General features: G+C 44.9%; 1 protein-coding gene across 1 annotated transcript in view; it reads right to left on the reverse strand.

Annotated features, from left to right (window-relative positions):
* Positions 1-23,147, reverse strand: part of HHAT (hedgehog acyltransferase) — a 321,661-nt gene that overhangs the window by 43,683 nt on the left and 254,831 nt on the right. Inside the window, 2 exon segments of the mRNA XM_013979981.2 lie at positions 4,948-4,974; positions 4,977-5,091. Coding sequence (XP_013835435.2) covers positions 4,948-4,974; positions 4,977-5,091 — 142 coding nt within the window.

The raw sequence follows: 23,147 nt of genomic DNA on the forward strand, positions 1-23,147 counted from the left end.
AATGAAAATTCCACTGAAAGGTAAGGGCTAGTGAAGAGCAGGAGCAAAGTCATCACAAAGGCGGCCCCGGAGACGCTGACGCCTGCCTTCTGTCTTCTTTCATCAAAAAGGGAATTTCAGTCCCAAGAATTTAACTGGATGTGAGGAGAATGAGTTTCTATTTAACTACAGCCTTCCAGAATTTCCAGCACAATACCCCGACTCCGCTTTAAACAAAATGCCTGTCCAGAGCCATTTGAGTCAGGAGATAAATAAACCACCTGGACAAGCTAGTGATGGGCGAGAAAACACTCTTTCTCCTTTCTCAGCTAGAAACAGCAAAGCAGGTGCGGGGAGGGTAAAGGTTCTGACCCGCATAAAAAATCACGAGTTCCTCTGTCACTGCAGCCTGGAGGGAAACCAACCAAATTCTCATCTTGGCACAGGGCCGCTCAGGAGCTCAGTGCTGAGATGGAGCTTGCCACCCTAAATCAGGCAATGCGGGGGGGGGACGTGTGTGTGTTTTCCGTGTGTGACATGAAGAGTCGGGCAGGAAAGTGGCTGATGGAGGTCAGGTCTCTACCAAGCTTCAACCACTGCAAAACCACAGATGGTGGAGTTTCCACCGTGGCTCAGTGGTTTAAGAACCAAACCTAGCATCCATAAGGATGCAGGTTCGATCCCAGGCCTTGCTCAGAGGGTTAAGGATCTGGCGTCACTGTGGGCTGTGGTGTAGATTACAGATGTGGCTCGGACCTGGCTGCTGTGCTCTGATGCGACCCCTAGCCCAGAAATTTCCATATGCCTCGGGTGCAGCCACAAAATGAAAAACAAGAAACCCAAGATGTGGGATATGGGGTTTTACCACTTAGGAAAGGATTAGGTTGGTTGGTTGGTTGGTTTGCTTTTACAAAGCCCATGCCTTCTGCTGACAGAATTAGATGGTATTTTAGAAGGAATACTACCCTGCACCCAAACAACACTACAAAGCTCTCAGCCTCCTCAAGGTCAGACGTATTTCAAGGCATACGCATCCCCAGCGACTGCCTTTTCTCCCCACTGCCCCAGGCCTACTGCGCGCTGCAAGGATGCTTAAGACACAGCTGGTTTATGGTCTCACAGATTTGGAATTATAACGCACTGATATTTGGGAGCTACAGAGCAGTCATCAACTGCTTGCTCAAGAAATTAACTTACAATTCAATGTCAAGGATGTAAGGCAGACACGAGAAAGCGCCTTTCATCAGCAAATGCTCTTCAGAGTCACAGGCTTAGGTAAGAAGCAACCTGTGCTGGTTTCTGCAAAAAGCATGACACAGCAGGATCCCTCCCTGAGGGGGACCAAAACCCCAGCCACATCCTTCTCAGATCCCTAGACCCAGCAAAGTTCCTTTACATAGATATGTATATACTTAAACATTCACATTCCTCAAGCTTCTTGAAGTAAATTTCAATCGTAAAAGTAAGTTTGGGGGATTTTCTTTCAAGGCAAAAATGTGGATTCTTTATTTTCCCCGGAATTAAAGGAACATGACTTCTCCGGTCTCTGCAGCAGAGCTCACACTTGATAACCCTGGGTTGTGTGCGACACGCACCGCAGCCCCAGCGGGGCTGTGTGCACAGCAGGAAGGAAGGGCCTGGTTTTACAACCTCACATCACCAACCTTGTAGAGACCAGGACAGAGGTATTTGCCTAACTTCTAAGGCAAGCTTTGCAGCTTGAAGCAAACAAACCCGTGTGTAAACGCAGTGAACGGGAGACAGAGAGATACTGATCTTACGGCGGCTCCTCCAAGCTAATACTGAGCTACTTCTAGAGATGTCTGTGATACTGGGAAAAGGTTCCTGAGAATCCACGCGGCTGTCCTCTAAGATGTGTGTGCGTCCCCATCCCAGTCACTGTGGGCCACCGCTGAGCTCCTCCATAATTCCCACCCTCAAGACACCTGTCTGTCCCCATCCTGCTCTCACAGGACTCGCTGAGCTGCTGAGATCTGCAGAAAGGACTGGATGCCACCCGCTCCTCTCTGTCACCGCCAGGCCCAGTGGGGCAAGGGGACGTCCCCCAGGGCAGGGTTACCTTCCCACGAAACCTGGAAATCCAGCGACTGAGCGTTACTGTTCTCTGTCACCCAGAGACAGCCCTCCTCCCTCACGAGCTGGCATTGTCCTCTGGGTGCAGAGATGAGTCTTGGAACAACAGGTCCTGATCATCTGAAAACTTTGGGGCCAGATGAGTTTCAGAATTCAGATTTTTTTTTTTTTTTAGAAAGTTAACATGACACCTCCAGCAGAGTGAGCAACATCCTATAAACTCATTAATACTTTTTGATACCAAAACATGCATAGTCATATAATCTCCTATTGGGTCCAACAAAACAGTTATGAAGAGAAATCCAGAGTTCTCAAGGGTGGGGGACTTGGCACCATCTGGTTCACTTTCCTCCGAGAGATACTGAAATTCAATCACTCGGGGACAAGCGGCCCAAAGAAGGGGTAACCACGAAAACCCCACGGGACCCTCCCTGAGTCAGGGGCCCAGGGGACAGACCAGCTGAGGATGGACCGGACGGATGTGAAGAATCTCTGACCTAGAGGATGCCTTCTAAGCCGAGCCTCCCTGGCCCCATCGGCACCCAGGCCCCTGGCTCCAGGGAGGACACAACACGATCCAATCGCAGACCACAGCAGGACCCACAGGGCAGAGCCCTGACACCCGCTCCCCCCGTGCCTGGCGCCAGGTGCAGCGGGTGCAGGGCAAACCACGCTTTGATCTTCATGCCTCTGAGGAGCAGAAAGCACGTCTTGTAGCTGCTACCTTTTCTCCGCCCCTTTAAAAGCCAGTGCGCCCAGGTTTACCTCCCAGACATTCTCTCCCCACTCTGCACATGCTCCTTGGCTAACTGTACCCACTCCCACAGCCTCACGACCCCCCTTAAGCCCTGTCTCCCATATGGCGATCGTTTGGTCCCACCCTCCTCCCCAGTGCCAGCTCACACTTTAACCGCCTCTTGGGCACCTCCGGCTGGTCGCCTCAGTGTCCCCTCCTGCGGAGCCATAGCCTCCTGTACCTGTGTGCTTCCCCACGTTGCCCTGCAGGCCACGGAGATGGGGGTCACATGACCAGCTCTGGCCAATGGAATAGGAGCAGGAAATGCCAAGCGTCACCTCTGGCTGGGCTAGCTAGTACTTGGTGTACCACCCCCGCGTTCTCTTCCACTCCACAATGCCAGCACAGGAAGGGGAAGCGTCAAAGCAGAAATGGTCAAAGTCCTGAAGTTACTGCTTAGAAAAAGCCACTGGACCTTCCTTGAACCGTGAGAGGAATGAACTTCCATGGGGAAAAACTATGAAGAGTTTGGGATGCCCTGGCACAGAAACAGGTATTAATCAGCCCCATGCACCTGCGCCTTCACCTGGCGACTTCCTGCTTATTGCTCAAAACCCCAATTCAAATGTCCCCTCCTCGGTGAAGCCCAGCTTCCACAGGAAGGTCACCCCCCATCCTGTGACCTCAGCAATTCCTTAGGCATTTGGCACAGTGATTATCTAATCTAGCGACACACCTGTTTGCATCTTTGGCTCCCATCTCTGTATGTGACATTTTCCACCCTTGTATCCTCAGGACCTTGCAAGTAGCAAACACCGGGTACGTTTATTTATCAAAGCAAAGATCAGAGCCTTCTTGCTCGAGTGACGAGCAAGCCCCAAGTCAGCATTTCAAGAGTCACTGTGTTCCCAGCACTGTGCCAGGCACAGCAGGACGAGGCAAGAAAGGTACACAACTTTGTCACCCACTTCAAGGAGAGTTTTTTTAATCTTTAAATTCTTAGTGGCCCCGTTATCTCCCATCTTTATTAAAGGACAGATGCCGCTTCAAAAGGATGTGATCTTTTCAGAAACTATCAGCTGAAACATCTCTCAGAAAGCAAAATCAAAGGGGTGACAAGATGACAAGATGACGGCAGAATGGGGCTCTGTCCTGGTCTCTTTGAGCCTGGCACACCTAAGCCTGCCACAGTTCAGATTCATGACCTGCCATCCTGGGACCATGCAGCTGTGTCACGGCTATTTCTGGTGTGAAAAGAGCTGCTTTGGAAGCAGCGCTGGCTCGTCAGGGACACAGATGTGGAGATAACAGCCTAGCCACGCCGAGTCATGTCATTGCTGCTTGGCACAACATCCCAAAACAAAAGCACAGAAGCATGTCGCTGGTCAGGGAACCAGAGCGGGGACCTTGGCTCTGAACACACAGTGGGTGGGCGGAGTAACATGCTCTGTGAGTCGCTTCCATTCTCTCAATACTCCTAAGAATGGGTTGTACACTTAGTTCTGGCCCAAAAAGGAAACGGTGGCCAGTGACTAAGGCCATGCTTTCAACAATATTTCTCACCAACTAGCATTTTACCTGCTGCAGGTGTGACTGCACCGTGGACAAGGAGACATGCGTGACAGCAAACATACATGACTTTCTTATACATAAGGTTGGCTGCTGGGGCTGGCACACCAGTGGTCAGACAAAAACATCGACAACAAAGAGGTGTGGCAAACCAGCTGTGGTGGCCACCACAGCAGGGGAGCAGAGTGGGGCTTCTAGGACATTCTCCCAGGGGGACCCTCAGATAGTAGATGGAACGAGGTTAGAACGGCTATGTCGTGACGCTGATCTACAGCAGGGAAGTAGGGACGATTAGAAAAAAACAAAAAAATTGGAGCTGTAACTCAGGAGGAGGGAACGATAGAGTTTGGAAGAGTCAGGATGGCACATTTTGCTGGTAGGTATTACAGAGCATAGATCAGAGGTACCTCAAAGCAGAGGACACTTAAAACCACAGCGAAACACAGGAATTTGGAGTATTTATAGGTCCCACAGCATGCAGAGACCAATGCCTGCCTCCCCCAGGCCCCTACAGCATACCCACTACATCTGTGAAAAAAACAAGAAACTGCTTGAAAATGGCAACTTACCTTGAATGAAGATCCTATTCCAGTAGATTTCCCAACTTGATTGCCCCCGAGAAACACCAGGTTGGACAGGATCAGCATGGACGTGGAACAAGATGCAAGGGCGGCGTGGAAGCGGCGGCGAGCTTGCGGGGAGAGGACCTGAGCCTGGGGGGACAAGGCCAGGAGGCACCTCGTCATGAGGGTGGCAAAACAGGGCTGAGACGCCACGAAGCCCTTCTCTCCTACCAGCTCGGAGCACCTCCCCCCAGAGCCCGAGGCAGGTTGTGATTTCATGAGCTCTCCAAAGTTCTCTTCCGACAAGATGCTCATTCTGGTCCCAGCCAAGAAGCGACGCCCTCCCAAGTTGCTACCGCCAAAGTGGGCTGCCCTCCGACACGTGCAACACGAGCCCTGAACCTCCTTAGGGTTTAGCTGAAACAGCTCCACACGTTTCCTGCACGGAAACCTACAGGTACAGGAACTGTTTAAACTGCTCTCCATGCCAACAAGCACCCTGCAATGAGGTCAAGTTCAGCGCCATCTTCTGGGCGAGTTAACTTGACCCTGGGAAGCCACTCTAAACCTGACCCACTAGGAGGAGGAACCCATTAGGAGGGTGTGGGAGAATCGGTGGAGGCCCACACGGTTCCCCAAGTCAGAGCTCAGGGCATGTGCCACACCGACCGAGCCTGTCGTGGCATCAGCGAATGAAGGCTGATCCCGGCACCTGAAATATGCAGGCACTGCAGAGATGCTTTCCAGCCATGATGACAAAGAATTCTGCTCACCCATCCAAGGCACTTTTTCCTCCCCTTTCCATATTTTCTCATGGATTTCATAAGGTAAACGGAGCCTCAGCACCGGTCGTTCTGGTGCTCCGCTGAGCGAGCACAGTGCTGTGTGTGGTGTGTGAACCTCGCCAGCCTGCTCCCGGGGACTGTCCTTTGGGACTGTGGTGCAGTAGAACCAGGTACAGTGCAACAGCCAGACACATAGGGCCCTGGGCTTCTAACAAATACCTCGGCCTAATCCAAAGACACAGAAAAGAGAGGGGCCAGAGGGTCTCGAGCTCATTTCTCAACACCTTCCTGAAGCCCCCACATCTCTGGGGTCAGCGGCATCTTGACTCCAGCTGTGCTCCCACTATGAACAGAATTCTGAATCACCTGAATTCAACGAGCAGAGAGGAGAAATCTCAAGGGAGAGGCTCCAGCAGGAGGCTTTCTTGTTTCTGGAGACCCTACTGCGCATCATCTGGGGTTACTCCGGAAGCCTCGGGTGGTGTCCTCCAAAAGTCGAGAGAAATGAATTCCTGCTCCTCTCCCCCCACCCCCCGCCTCTCTCCTGTCAGTCCCAGGTCCAGTCTGCATGGCTCAGCTACACCTGCCACCAGGCAGCTTCCCGTCCATGGCTCTCGCCTGCAGCATCACTTTGGAGTCTAGTTTTACTGCCACCCTATGTGACAGCACGGCTTTCTCATGGACAAGCCATGTCGCAGGCCCTGACTAAGTTGTCTGTCTGCACCTAGTTGTCCTGGAAGGCGCTCGGGTGATGCTGACATGCTCCTGGTTAGAGGCCATCGGACAAGAGAACCTCTCGTCTCTCCTGCTCCTTTGAGAGACCACAAGCATACACAGGGGATGCTGTCAAGCAAGGCCAGATGAGAGATAGCTACACAGCAACACAACTGGTAAAATGCAAGAGAAACGAGGAAAAAGCAGGCTGGTAACTCCACGCTCTTCATTGCTGAGAACAAGGAGACACCGATCTGCCAGCTTCTGCATTTTCGAGCAGAGGAAGATAGTTGGAGCGTTACTGACTCAATCAGCAGTGACTAAGGAGGTGGGGGTGAGAGGAAGCAGGGAGGTGGGGGAGGAACCCAAAATAATAAATCAAGAAAAACAGGCACTGTCCTTGGTATCAATGCGTCCAAATGCTTCTCTGCAGGTACAGGGGACACTGACAACACACTGGATTTCGAAGGAACCGGAGGAGTCAGACAGTCTGTTCAAACCCATCCGTCTGCCCCAACCTTACATCCTGTTAGGGGAATTCACAGACGCCACTGATCTCTCCCTATTTAGAGTCAATTACAGAGAGTGCATATTGCTGGGTTAAAGCTCAGTGTGGCTCCCCTTTTATGGGAGATGATGACAATTATTAAATAATCAACAGAGAGATAATGACAGAGGAAAATACTCCTGGCCCTGGGTTGCTAAGCAGGGTTGCCGTGCTGGGTTCTGGGTTATGCGGTACAGGGCCAGGGCCAGGCTACTACGGTGGGGGGCGGAACTGGGGGGCAGGAGGCAGGGTGAGGGCTGGAGGCGCAGGGATCCCCTTTCCAGCACCCAAGGCCCTGATTCCGAAAGCTTTCCCTTTGATTCTCTGACTACCCCAGTATCTCTCTCGGCAACACAATTCAGTAAACTCCTATTTCTGCTTAGGAAAAATAAGAGTCAAAAGCATAGCAAATACGAAGGAGTCTCTGATTTCAGAGATGGGGGGAAGATTTAAAATCTGAAATTACTGACTACAATATTTAGAAGCAGTTTTTTTTGTTGTTGTTGTTTTGTTTTTTCCCTTTCTGGCCACAGGCACAGCATGCAGAAGTTCCCGGGCCAGGGATCGAACCTGCGCCACAAGAGCAACCCGAGTCACTGAAGTGACAACCCGGGATCCTTAACCCACTGAGCCACAAGATCGCTCCTGAAATAGTTCATCTCTTTTTAAAAATTAGCAAGAATGTTAAAGGCACAGGTGTTGGAATCAATAAGCTAGAAAGACTTTAGGAGAATCAAGATGCTCATAGGCAAGTCTTCATTATCCTCCGGGTGAGTGGGTGGAAGATAAAATAGATGATGATAAAGAAAATCCCAAAACCTAATTTTAACTAATAGCCCCATCCTTTGAACTAACAAAATTAGCCTTTTGCCAACACGCGGCAGACTTCACAGAGCATTGCATCTCTTCATTGCGAATCAGCGGGAGAGCAGAATGATGGGCCAGAGGAAGGAAAAGGAGGACTTGCCCAGGGAAGCCACAGGAGGGCAATGATTAATAGCGAAGGGGCTGCAAGTCTTGGCTGCAGCCCATCCTCCTCTTCAGATTCCCGGGATACCCTGGAAGGTGACAGATCGGATATTAGGATGGGTCCACCTTGGGAACCATTCGGCCTCAGCCATGGGTTTACAGGAAACCTAGAGGTAAGTACTCAGGGCTCCCAGGAGGGAAACACCATATGGGCAAGGCTGGAAGGTGTATTCCCTTGGCCCAGCCAGCTCCATCAATAAATACTGCTTCTGGGAGCTCCCCTGGTGGCTCAGAGTGTTAAGAATCGGAGTAGCACGCGTGAGAATGCGGGTTCAATTCCTGGCCTCACTCAATGGATTAAGGATCCAGGGTTGCCTTGAGCTGTTGCTGCGGCTGTGGTGTAAGCTGCACCTGCAGCTCCAAGTCAACCCCTGGCCTGGGAACTGACATATGCCGCAGGTGCAGCCCTGAAGAGTAAACAATTAAAAATTATAAACACACACGACTTCTGAGACACCACAGGGCCAAAGTTCCCACTTGAAACCCTTTGTTTCTTCTGCACTTCCCCTCTGAAATCCCTTGCAATCACTGCCATCACACCCAGACTCCTGCATGTGTGGGAGGCAGGCTGGCCCTGTGCAGGGTCAAGCCTCATGTCTTAGTCACCCATCCTCATGGCTTAGGTGCTTGAAAAACCCCTTGGTAGGAGAACTCGGGTTGAGGAAGTGTAAACCAAATAGGGAGAGAAAAAATCAGTCTGCAATGAAGAGCCACCGGGCCTGAAAATAAGAATCGCCGACTTGATCGGTTAAGGCAACGATGAGTAAACAGGTTTTCAGTTTCATTAACAGGAATCTATCAGGACCAAAAAAGAGCTCAGGTCTGGTCATGGTCTCTTCCCAGAGGACAGATGAGTCTGTGGCAATCCAATATGCTGGCAGCAAAAGCTGGGAGGGGCACTGTCCCCCCAGGGGATGTTTGGCAATTTGCTGGACACTTTTGGTTGTCCCAAGGACAACACAACCGCCAAGAGGTAACTGTGGCATTTCATGGGCAGGGGCCAGGGATTACAAACATACTGCATCAACGCTACGCTAATAAAGATTTAAAAATAAATAAATAAACATTCTGCAATGTGTGGGACTGAACCGTCCGGCCCCAAATGCCAACAGCATCCCCCTGAGAAAAAGGGGAAATGTTTTCCTCTGTATTCATTATAGAGCTAACTTTTCTCTTGGCCCCTGGGGCACAGAATCTCCCTTTCTCTCAAATTAGGAGCAATGCCAGAACACGCCCCTTTTCCCTAAGCCCCAGAAAAAGGCATCCCAGGGCAAGGAGAGGGTTCCTTTACAGCACCCCGTGCTAGGCCCCTCTCACTGGCTGCTACTGCCACCTGGCACCAAATTTGGGAGAGGACGCGCCTCTGGTGCCCCCAGTCCTGAGCAGGCAAGATGTTGGAGCAGGAGTTCCAATCTCTGCATCCTGAGACCCGGAGGTGTGGGGGGTTGAGCAAGTGGGAAGGCACCCCTGTTCCCCTACAGGGGTAACCACTTCTCCCGAACAGACTCAGACTTCTGTGACAGGTTGGGGTAGCTTCTCTCCATGTTAATGTCACGCTAACCCACTCTTCAGGCCCAAGAGCACCTCCTGGCCTTTGGGGCTGAATCCAGCAAGCCTCTTAGATGATCCAGAAGTGCGGACCCAAGGCAACCTCTAATTCCTCTGGGCGAGCTCGCTGACCAAATGGAAGAAACAAGAGCTGGCGTGCGGCAATGTGCTAACAAGTTTAGCGGCGGCTCTAAACTTCCCCCTAAGGCATTGATTCCAAAGGTGAGACATGTAACCCAAACCTAGCAAACCTAAGGCTGAACCAAACTCCTGCCCAAAGACTTTGCAGCTCTTGCTGCAAAGGTGTCTGCTTTGGTGTTTATTCATATCTCCATGGCAACCCTCTATCTTTTCCAGTCAACATCTTGTCCCTGGAAATCACAGGACTAGCCAGGCAAACAAGCGGGGGCCTGGGGGCTGCAGGCTGTGGAATCTGGGTCAGAAGTGATGCTCAAATGTCCGTGGGGGCGAGAGGCAGATGGCGTGGGGGGTGCTGCCGGCTGCTGTGCTCTGTGGGCCGCACACTTGTCCATGGAGGGACTGCATGTGGGGCCGAGACAGGAGGAGGGGACGGGCTGAGCATCTGGGGGAGCAGATGGGCCGGAGGAATGGCTGCTGGAGACGGTGACAAAGGCTTGGCAAGGGGGACCTGATGCTGTTTATTTTTAAGTGGGGGAGAGGCTAAAATAGGAACTGGGTGGGTTTAAGCAGCTGGACACAGTTCTTCCATATAATCACGGAAGTTCTTCGTTTTCAAGTAAAAACGCTCACCAGAGGGTCAGAGCAGATGAACAAGGAAACGCAACGGGGGAGCCTGGTGCAGACCAGGGAGAGCAGATGAGGGGTGCACACCCTGCACCCCATAAGGATGAGGTCCAAGACAACAACAGAAACAATTGCAGGTCTTATGAAAGAGAACGGTGGCCTGAGTGCAACACTGAGGAGTGGGAGGACCCAAAGTCAAAGTCATTTTGTGGCTCCTGCCCCCTCCCTGTGCCCATCTGCCAGGACCTTGCTTCCCTTGCTGCCTTTCTCAAGGCACCTGGATCACGCCCACGTAAAAGTCTGTGTCTTATCAGGGACTGTTTCTCATGTGCCCATCATTGTGGTAAGTTCCTGACAGAAGGCGTGTCCCATCCTTCAGTCTGCAGCGCAAAGGCCCACGCATGCTCTGTGTATGCTCAGTAATCACCTTACACCTGTTTCTCCCTTTGCCCAATCTAGGCTGTAGAATCTCCTGACTTCCCTACTATTCCACCCTCACCCTAGAGCCAAGCCAAACCAATGCAACGGAACACGGAGGCGTTCTGAATGCAATTCCTCCTTCCTTCTTAGGCATGTACGGACCTTCAAAAAATATTTGGTCAAGGAAGTTAAATTTTCCAATTTCTGTTTGCTACTGATCTAAGCAATGCATGCTCCTGAGAGAATCAGGCGCTTGGAGGGATGAAAGCAGAGTCTGTTTTGCTTAAATGGAACAGCTGGACAGAGGTGTCTGCTCCAGACCAGAGATGTCCAGTTCAGTTTAGAAGGGATAGCCATGAGGTCCTGCTGTACAGCACACAGAACTCTTTATCTAGTTTCTTGGGATAGACCATGATGGAAGGTTATATAAAAAAACAAATGTGTATATATGTATGACTGGGTCACTATGCTGCACAGCAGAAGCTGACACAATACTAAATCAACTATACCCCAATAAAAATAAATTTATCTTAAAAAACCAGCAGAGGCCATAACTCAGCATCCAAATCCATGTAGCATATGAAGGTATTTCAGAGGACTTTTCAATAACTACGCAAACTTGATACAATCAGAAAGCTTAAGCCATATTTTAAGTGCCTGGGGTCCTGCTAAAAGTTCTAGAATGCTTGACAGAACTGCCTCACTCTTCTTACTCTTCCACTACCATGGACCCGCCTCCAGTCCACACACCTCTGCTCTGGATTTTACATAAGCCTCCTTCCTTTTCTTTTTCTTTTTTTTTTTTAGGGCCACACCTGTAGCACATGGAGGGTCCCAGGCTAGGGGTTGAATCTGAGCTGTAGCTGCTGGCCTACACCACAGCCACAGCCACACAGGATTCGAGCCACGTCTGCGACCTATGCTATAGCTCACAGCAACGCTGAATCCTTAACTCACTGATTGAGGCCAAGGATCAAACCTGTATCCTCATGGATACGTTGGGTTCGTTACCGCTGAGCCACGACAGGAACTCTTGCATAAGCCTCTTTCTTAACTGGCTTGCTATACTCTGGCCTCTCCCCCTCTAGTGCATCAAGCACACTGACTCTGACCCTTCACTGCAAAATATGTGGGTGGTTTTTCGTTGCTTACAGGCTAAAATCCGAGCTGGGAAGGCACTCTACAATCAGAGCTCGTTTGACTTTTCAACCTTAACTAACGGCACAGCTCTCTTCACTGCTCTCCAAAGACAGCACGCAGTGTTAACATCTCTGTGCCTTTGTACCAGCTGTTTTCTCTTACTTAGAACGTGCCCTCCTTATTCTTTGTTTCAAGTTACAGCTCAATGTCAGGAGAGTAACAGCTTTGGACCAGCACAAATTGCGTTCAAGTTCTGTGCTGCCCAGGCCAAGCTAAGGCTCTCTACCTACTAGTTCACAGTTCAGTATGTGATAACTGTGGGCCACCTTAAACCTGGCAGAGTTGGTCACTTGTTTTCTGTTTCTGTAACTTATGGGATATACAGCATCAATCTTTATGTCTTAGATAACGACAATCTTTTGCATGTGACAAAAGAAAATTTAATTGCTTTAAAGTTAAAAAAATAAATTCTAGCAAAGCTATGAGGTAGGTGCTATTCCTTTTTTAAAATTTCAAGTGTATATATATATTTTAATTTTTCATTGTAGTTGATTTACAATGTTCTGTAATTTCTGCTGTGCAGCGAACTGACCCAGTCATACATATACATACATTTCTTTTCCTCATGTTATCTCCTATCCTGGTCTATCACAAGGGATTGGATATAGTTCCCTGTGCTGCACAGTAGGACTTCATTGCTTATCCATCCTACTCATCCCAAACTCCCAGCCCATCCCACCCCCTCCCCCTTAGCAACCACAAGTCTGCTCTCCCTGTCTGTGAGTCTGTTCTGTTCTGTAGATAGGTTCATCTGTGCCATATTTTAGATTCCATAAATAAGTGATATCTTATGGTATTTTTCTTTCTGACTTACTTCACTTAGTGTGACAATCTCTAGTTGCATCTGTTTCTGCAATGGCATTATTATTTTCTTTTTTATGGCGGAGGCGTGTTCCATTGTATACATGTACCATATCTTCTTAATCCAATAATCTATCAATGGACAGTTAGGTTGATTCCGTGTCTTGGCTATTGTGAATAGTACTGCTATGAACACAGCGATGCATATATCTTTTTGAATGAATGTTTTGTCCGGATGTATACCCAGGAGTGGGACTGCTGGATCATACAGTAGTTCTACATTTAACTTTCTGAGGTACCTCCATACTGTTTTTCATAGTAATTTACATTCCCACCAACAGTGTAGGAGAGCTTCCTTTCTCCACACCCTCTCCAGCATTTGTTATTTGTTGACCTGTTAATGACGGTCATTCTGACAGGTGTGAGGTGGAACCTCACTGCAGTTTTGATTTGCATTTCTCTAATAATTAGTGATGTTGAGCATTTTTTCATGTGCCTGCTGGCTAACCATATGTTTTCTTTGGAGAAATGTCTATTTAAGTCTACTGCCCATTTGTTTGGGTTTTTTAAAATAATTTTTAACGTAAAATAGGTACTATGTGAGGAGCTCCACTTATACTGCAAAGTAGGTAAGATTATTCCCATCTTATAAGGGAGGAATTGGAAGGGCAGACACTAAGAAACTGTCTCTAGGTTACAAACACCAGTAAGGACAGAGCGGGGATTCACACAGGTTTCTCAACGTCGTTGTCTTCACACTCCCTGCTTTACTGTACAGCTTTATGTCTGTGCAACAGTGAGTGCCCCTCCTCTAGACTGAAATCTTCATGAAATCTGTCTCCTCAGGGTCAGATACAAAGCAGATTTTCAAGAAATGCTTGTTCAACAAATATCTCATGCATGTGTTCCTTTAGCAATGGCTGATAGATACCAAGGCACAATTTCAGGAGCTCGTTATTTTCAAGAACAATAGGACTTAGAAATGACACTGGAATTTTAAAAAGTGATTTGAATTCACAATTACAGTAGGAGGTTTAGTATATCTTCCTAGAAAATGACACCTAATAGACAAAAAGTAAGACTATAGAACTGTTGATTTTAAAATGAATAGACCTTGCAGCCAAATTGAAAAGGATGAAAAGATATCTCTGTTCACAAATGACATGATCTTATATGCAGAAAGTGCTGAAGGCGCTACCCAAAAAAGTTACAACAAATTCAGCAAAGTTACAGTATATAAAATTAACAAAAATCAGTTGCATTTCTATATATTAACAATAAACGATCTGAAAAGGAAATGAATAATTCCATCAAAAAGAATAAAACACTTAGAAATTAACCTAATGAACGAGACAAAATACTTACACACTGAAAATTACAAAGCTGCATACTGTAGATATGATATCCATATTCACAGACTGGAATACTTAATATTATCAAGATGACATGACCACTCAAAAGTATTTATAGAGTCAATGAAACCTCTATCTAAGGCATAAGATAATCCCTATCTATTTTGTTAATGCAAAGATCTTTTTTGCAGAAATAGAAAAGTTCATTCTAAAATTAACGTGGAAGCTCAAGGGACCCCTGAATGGCCAAAACAATCTTGAAAAAGAACAGGAGAGTCAAATAAGATGGTGACATAAGAAGGTCCTGAATTCCTATCCTCCCATGCAGGAACTGAGTGTACAAGCTATACATAGAGCAACTCCCTGTGAAAGAAATCCAGAAACTAGCTGCGTGACTCCTATACATGAAGTGAATGAGAAAATAGCCACATAAAAATGAACAGGCAAAGCTGAGACACGCTCTCACCATAAATCCCACTGTGGCAAAAGTGCCATACCAGGAGGAAGGAAGTCTAACTTCCAGCTTCTTCTTGAGGAGCAAAGGGTGTAAACTCAACATCTAACATCCTAATTTTTAAGACTCATATTTCAGGGACGGTGCCCCCCCCCCAAAAAAATCTTAGCTCTGGAAACTGGTGGTACGTGACTTTCACAAGACCCATAAGACTAAATAAAGCAAAGAAGCAGTTCCTAACTGGCACCTGCCACAGCTCTCCCCTCAAGGGCTCAGTGCAGAAAGGGCAGGAAAATTGCTCATCTCTAGCCTTTCCCTGAAGGAGGTCTCTCTTCATACTTTTCAAACTGCTGCCTGAATGTCAGCCTTCCAATTTAGCATCATCTAGGGGCTGGCTATGATCCTCCCAGAACATCGAAGAAGCTGGTGGACACCTCCCCCACCTGCTCCCTCCCATCCACAGCAAGTTACTAGTATCTCTCTAAATGGATTTTGTATACACATCTGCATTTCAGCTTCTGTGGCTGCTGCCTAAGGGCAGGTCCCTGAATAGCCTGGCCATGACAGTCAATTGAGCTTCCATCCATGAGTCCCACAGGACTATAGCAAACAAAGAAGCAATTCTTGATGGGCACAGGAGCACACCTCTATCCATGCACCAAGGCCCAGTGCAGAGAGAACAGGCAAAAACACCCATTTTCCAGTTTCTCCCTGGAAGGAGGTTGGCTGCATACTATCTCCGCTGACACATGAGGTTCCAGATTCTAATCAGCTTGTGTCAAGTTGATGACAGCAATCATCTCCTATGAAACACTGATAGGTCTTGGCACAGCCTTAAATACTGGGAGCTGCTCAGAATGAAGAAGTTGGCTTGGGCAACCAAAAAGTCTGAGAGACAACTAGGAGACCACTAAGCCAGGCTGACTGATGTGGTTCACCTTCTACACAAGACAACTCTGTCAAGACTAAGAGGGATGGCAGTCTTAAGGAATGCACAGAAATCGACACAGAGATTCAAGGAAAATGAAGAAATAGAGGAATGTAGTTGAAACCAAAGAGCAAGCTAAATCTCCAGAAACAGATCCTGATGAAATGGAGATAAGTGATTTTCCTGATAGAGAGTTCAAATAATATTCTTAAAGATGTTCACTAAGGTCAGGAGAACAATGAATAAACAAAGTGAAAATTTCAACAAAGAAATAGAAAATACAGGAAAGTACCAAAAGAGAAATCATAGAGCTGAGGAACCCAATAACTGAACTGAAAATTTCAACAGAGCAGTTTAACACTTTAACAACAGAGCAGATCAAGTGGAAGAAAGATCAGCAAACTCAAAGACTGGGCAGTGGATTTCATTCCATCAAAGGAGGGTAAAAAAAACAAAACAAAACAACAAAACAAAACAAAACAAAAAAACAGAATGAAAATGAGTGAAGATGGCTTAAGGGACATATAGATGCCATCAAGCAAACCAATCGACTATGGAGTCCCAGAAGCAAAAGAGAGAACAGTCAGAACACTTAGTCAAAGAAGTAATGACTAGAACTTCCCTAACCTGAGGAAAGAAGCATATATCTAGATCTAGGAAGCTCAAACAGTACCAAATGAGATAAATCTAAAGAGACCATACAAAGACACTTATAATTAAATTGTGAAAAGTTAAAGACAAAGAGACTATCTTAAAAGCAGTAACAGATAGCAACTTCTTATGCACAAGCAAACTCCCATAAGACTATTGGCTTATTATTCAACAAAAACTTCACAGGCAAGAAGTAGTGGGATATTATATTTAAATTTCTGAGAGAAAAACATTGCCAGCCAAGAACTCTACCTGGCAAAGATGTCCTTCAGCGTTGAAGGAGGAGAGAGTTTTCCAGAACAACAACAACAAAAACTAAAAATGTGGAAGGAATTCATCACCATTAGACCAGCCTTACAAGAAATATTAAAGGGATTTTTTTTTCAAGCTGAAACAAATTGATGCTAATTAGTAACAGGAAAATATATGAAATTATAAAGCCTACTGGAAGGGTGAATATATAGTTAAATTCAGAAAACTCTAATGTAATGGTGGTAGGTAAATCACTTACAACTCTAATATTAAGGCTAAAGTAAAGGTTTTAAAATAACTACAAATATAATATTTGTTAATTAATACACAATGTACAAAGTGTAAATTGAGACATCAAAAACATAAAATGTATGGAGTAGAAGTATAAAAATCTAGAGCTTTCATATGCACTTGAAGTTAACTTGTTATCAGCATTAAATAGACTGTTATAAACATAAGATGTTTTATGAAAGCATCGTGGTAACCAAAAAGCAAAAACCTGTAGTAGATATACAAAAATAAAGGGAAAGGAATCAAAGCATACACCTCTACAGAAAATCATCATACCACAAAGAAGAGCAAGAGAGGAACAAAAAGAGAAGAAAAAAGCAAAAAACAAAACAAAACAAACAGAAAACAATTAACGAAATGGCAATAGTAAGTTCATATCTATCATTACTTTAAATGAAAATGAACTAAATTCTGCAATCAAAATACACAGAGTAAATAGATAAATAAAAAACAAGACCCAACTATATGATGACTGCAGGAGACTAACTTCAGATTTAAGGACCAGCAATTCACTTCTAGGTATATATTCAAAAGAAATTACAGCAGGGACAGAACAGATGTTTGAATACCAATATTCATAGCAGTATTATTCACAATAAACAAAAGGTAGAAACAACCCAAATGTCCAGCAATTGATAAATGAATAAACAGACTACGATATATATGTAGAATAGATTATAATTCAGCCTTAAAAAGGAAGAGAATTCTGACAGACACTACGACAAGGATGAATCACAAAGACATCAGGTCAAATTATAGTCTTGATATAAAAGGACAAATACTGCATGATTCCACTTAAATGTGGTACCTAGAATAGTCAAACTCATAGAAGAAGAAAGTAAAATAGTGGTTTCTAGGATTAGGGGCAAGAGGCAATAGGAGTTATTGTTTAATAGGAGCAGAATTTCAATTTGAGATGATAAAAACATTCTGGAAATTGATGGTGGTGATGGCTGCATGACAATGTGAATGCATTTAATGACTGAATCGCACACTTAAAAATGGTTAAATTGGTAAATTTCTGTTGTGTTTTTATCACAATGAAAGAGTCATCGCGCCTTATCTAATAGACAGATATGCTGAACAGTGAATATATGCCATTTTCAAACACATGTGGGCCATAATTAAACCGAACATGTCCTAAGCCAGGAAAGGAATATAAGCACATTCTAAAAATTTATCATGAGGGCTATGCTCACCACCAACGAAAATTAGCAGAAATTAACACATTGGTAAGTTACTTTAAACTTCATTCATTTAAACTAAAAGTTTTAACTGTGGGAACAATAAAATAGACAAACTTTGGCAAATGTGATAAATTAAGAAAATAAGTTGAAATAGATGAGGAAATAAGACATAGGAAATTTAAAAATCTTTGGAGAGTGTATAACAATGTATTTGAAAACCTAGATTAAAAAAAGATAATTTATCTAGAAAACGTAAATTAACTAACATTATTGAAAAGTAGGAAGACTTCATAAAAGCAGAGACACTGAAGAATTGAAACAGTGGTCAAAGCTCTATGCGCAAAGAAAAACTGCCCAGATGTTCTTAGTAAGGTCCCATCTCATAGAAACTGTTTCAGAGGGTGAAAAACCATAGGAAGTTTCCCATTCATTTGACGATACTAGTGTTAACTCTGATACCAAAGTTGTAAAAAGCCAAAACAAGAAAAGAAAACCAGAAGTCGATCTTTGTTTCACATATTGCCTTAAGAATTCTAAATTAAATAGCTGCAAATCAATTGCAGAAGTAACTCAAAGAATACTCTCAATTGAGTAAAATTTATCCCAAGAATAAGAGTTCCCTTCGTAGCTGGATGGTTAATGAACCTGACTAGGATCCATCAGGATGCAGGTTTGATCCCTGCCTACCTCAGTGGGTTAAGGATCCGGCATTGCCATGAGTTGTGGTGTAGGTCTCAGACATGTCTCGGATCCAGCATCTCTGTGGCGGTGGCATAGGCTGGCAGCTGTAGCTCCAAATTGACTCCTAGCCTGGGAACTTCTATATGCCATAGGTGTGGCCCTAAAAAGCAAAAAAATAAAAATAATTAAAAATAAAAAGATTTATCCCAAGAATACAAAGATGATTTATAGTTCCCATTGTGGCTCAATGATTGACAAACGTGACTAGCATCCATGAGGATGTGGGTTTGACCCCTGGCTTTGCTCAGTGGGTTAAGGATCTGGTGTTGCCATGATCTGTGGTGTAGGTTGCAGACTCAGCTTGGATCCCATGTTGCTGCAGTTGTGGCGTAGGCTAGTGGCTACAGCTCCGATTCACCCCTAGCCTGGGAAACTCCACATGCCATGGGTGTGGCCCTAAAGAGGCAAAAAGACAAAAAAAAAAAAAAAGAAAAGAAAGAAAGAAAGAAGAATGATTCAATATTCAAAACTTTAGAAATCCATGTAACTTATAAGATTAAATAATTAAAGGAGAATAATAATACACTCAATAGATGCCAATAAGGAAGCATCTTTAGGTTGATAAAGAGGGTATATCAAAAATACAGATGTGATAAATTCATTTGAGTAATAAAAAATGCTTAAAAAAAAGAGGGTATATCAAAAACCCAGAGAAAGGGTTTTCTCTAGCTTCAAGAAAGAGACAGTTTTTCTTCCGTCATTTGAAACTGTACCAAAGGACCCAGTCACTACTAAGAAAATTAAATATAGCAAGAGTTAAAATTGCTGGCAAAAACAAAACTGTCCTTATTTGTAGGTGATATGACCATCAATCTAGAAAATTCAAAAGAGACGACAAACAAATCACTAAGAGCTAAAAAAAGATTTAAAGGAGATGCAAGATGATCAGCTCAAAACAAAAATCAATACCTTTCCTACACAACAGCACTAATCCAAAGAGAAATGCGCAAGAGCTCTAAGAAATAATAAAAGCTTATATGAGAACATAAAGGAAGACTTGAATAAATAACTACTCAAGGCTGGGAAAACTTGGCATCACAGATATGTTAACTCTCCTCAAATGATGCTACAAGTCAAAGCAGATTAAATCTAGTAAATTCCAATATAAATACCAAAGGGAGTTTTCGGGGACGTCACCAATCCTAAGCTTCCCATGGCAGAATCAATGTGCAAAAATAGCCAATGTCATTCTGATAAAGAAGCGAAGGAGGCACGGGGCTTTCCTCACTGGGAATCAAGACATTTAAAACGCCAGTATTCAAAATGGGGGGTGCGGGTGGAATGGGAACTTGGGCTGGCATGTGCACACCCAAGGATGGATGATCTGGACCGCTTATCCCCCAGCACAACCTACTCCACATTCTGCGATAACCTACATGGGAATGGATATGTGTATTTACATAACTGAATCACCGTGTAGCACAGCAGGAATTAACACAACATTGTACATCAACTATACCTCAGTAAAATTTTTAAGTAACAATAATCAAATATATCCACGCAATCGAACAGAGAGCCCCAAAACGAACCTGTGACTATTTGGAAATTTACTGCACATTAAGGATGCTCTTTCATATCTGTGAGGAAAATGTGTACCACTGGATAAAACAATTTTAAGAGGTAAAAAGCATTCTTGTTGCAAGCCATACAAAAATAGGCAGTAGACCAGATTTGGTTCTTGGGCCATCATTCGCCAGCTCCTGCTCTATTCTATTCTTGGGATCTGCCCTAAAGAAACACTTTAAATACAAGGAGGCATGAACAGGCATCACGACTGAAGCGGCATTTGGAAGAAAAAAAAAAGAAGCAACCTAACTTTAAAAGAGTGACTAAATAAACGATGATATATCCACATCACATCCAATTATGCAGATCTACATACACTAATATCAATATACCTTAAAAACACACCATGAAGAGGGGAAACGGTGCAAATTTTAGAATATATACATTTCTAACCCCCCCCACACACACACACAGTAGGAATGGTGGGCAAGGCTATCCTTCAATCTGATAACAGCATCGTTCATGGGAGCAAAGTGAGCAAGGTGCCTTTATTTGGGTGATAGGTGTCTTAGAGGACCTCAGTCTCATCTGCATACTTTTCGAAAGCACATACGTGGTCATGAATGATTTCATACATTTAAAAGAACGAGAAAAGGAAAACTAGGAATCTTTCTCCTAAATGATCTTGGGCCCTGGCTACCTCTTCTGAGTATAAACAGTCAAGGCCCAAGAGTAGGAAGATGGAACCCAGATGACCATCATGCCAAGTCATGCCCACGGCACCGGCGGCCTCCCTCTAGGCGATACTGAGATCCCTTGGGACTGTTAAATAAGACTACATGCTGTTCACACACAGAAACAACAGCTCAGGGCAAGGCTTGCTTTTAAAGCAAGCTTGATATTTACAAATCTAAAACTGACAAACAGGTAAGGCATTCCAAAATGAGTCACCAAACTGCAGCACAGAAAACTCTTCTAGCGACATCCAGTTAAACAGAGTAGGTGAGACATCTTCTGCTCCTTTCACAAAGCCCATTAACATAAAAGTAAACATTTGGAAAGGTATAAATCCACAGACAAGGAATGGAAGAGAAGTGAACAGCAGAGGAACAAAGTCAAACCATTTGCATAAGACAGAAAGCAGATGGAGGAATTAGCAGAGCCAAGATGCCTGAAGACTAGATGCCAAAGAGAAGGAAGTCATCCCCACACCAGGTGCTGGGAAGGCCTGGGCATGAGACACCATATACCACAGATGGCAACAGTAAACCTTGGAGGGAAAAAGCAAAGAGATTGGTTAAAAAACCCTGGGTAGGAGTTGCCATTGTGGTGCAGCAGGTAAAGGATTTGGCATTGCTGCAGCTGTGATGTAGGTCACAGCTGTGGCTCAGATTTGATCCCTGGTCCAGGAACTTCCATATGCTGTGGGTACAGCCATAAATAAAAAATCTTTCTCCTCTCTCCCACCCACGATGAAGTTTGTTTTTGTTTTTTTCCATAAAGAAATTGCATCAGAGAGATTCTAAACTCAGGGACAACAGGTACCGTGATGATGTATGTGTTGAATACCAAAAATCATTTCATTAAGCTTCCAGAGAGAAAAACAGAGTTCAGACAAGGAATCAGAATGAAATGGCATTTCTCAGAAGTAAAACTAAAAACTAGAAGACAAATTATATCTTCAAATTGTTTAGCAGAAATTACTTTTCAACCTAAAGTTCAGTGTTCAGATAATCAGTTAACTGTGAGGGTGCCATAAAGACAGCTTTGGAAATACTTGGTCTCGAAAAAAGAAAAAGTATTGCCCATGGTCCTTTTCTAAGGAAGCTGCTAAAGGATGTGCTCCAGCACATCAAGGGAGGGGGGAAAACAAGGAGGAGATGTGGGGCCGGGAAACAGGGATTCCGGGGAGGAGGGAGGAGGGAGGAGGAGGGACGTATCAGGACCACAGGTGTACAGCAGATCTAAAGAGAAATGATCCAGAAGGGAAGGGATGCAGGGCTTCAGGAGAGATTCCCAGGTAAAGAGGAAAGCGGAGGGATTACCACACACATCTGCCACGTGCAAAATAAAATACTGTGCTGAGGGGTTTTCCAATTTTATTAGAGGGTGAAAGAAGTGATGGCAGTAAACTCTTCATCAAACGAAACAGGCAAGGCAATCCTTAAGCTGAGTGAGGGAAACAGTTGCCTAAAAAAGGAAATGTAGCGACAGTACACTAACTGGTGTGGCAGGGAGCCACTCTTAACGCAGTGACGACAATGTCAACATTGAGTTCTGATTCAACCAAAAAGTAGAGACATAATTACATGAGGAGGAGAAATGGGGAGGAAGCTAAGATGCTAAAACCTTATGAAGAAAGCAGTTAATGTTTATAACTCATAAATGAAGAAATAATAGGATATACTTTAGAAGACAGAAGTAACATCAGAGTCAACCAAGAGAGCTGAAAGCTGTTGCTGGTGGGGAGAAGAACTCAGGAGAGGGAGGGATGGCGACAGTTCTACTATTTATTTATCTAAATGAAGCCCTGCAGTAATATCTGACTTCCGAACCACAAGCATACAGTTTTGGAACTTTCCGGGTTTCAGTTTTACACACTGTAAAGCAAGGACAATGATATTACTGTACCTATTAAGCCACTATAAAGATTCCATGAGATAATGGGATCAAAAGGCTTGTGTAAACATTCCCATTTCTTGGACGAATTTTCAGAAGAGTTATTCCCTAGACAGTTGTAGGAACCACAGTTAAAACACACGTGGTCTGAGAACAGAGGACTGTTTTGTCAATGAATCTAACGCCAACTATACACAAGCAGCAAGGCGACGTGAGCGAGGAATCGAAGTGGCTGAGGTCCCCGAGGAAGACTCCCCTCCAGTCTGAAATCAAGGACTCCTGAACAGAGCTGTGTACCTGGATTTGATTCCTTTCTAGCCATGCTAACCCTCTGTTCTTAGAAAAATGACTTAAATTCCCGTCTCCAGGTTCCTCATCTGTAAAATGGGAGGGAAAGCACTTGCCCTGAAGGGTTG

Source organism: Sus scrofa, chromosome 9 (genome assembly GCF_000003025.6).
Source record: "Sus scrofa isolate TJ Tabasco breed Duroc chromosome 9, Sscrofa11.1, whole genome shotgun sequence".
Taxonomy (NCBI): domain Eukaryota; kingdom Metazoa; phylum Chordata; class Mammalia; order Artiodactyla; family Suidae; genus Sus; species Sus scrofa.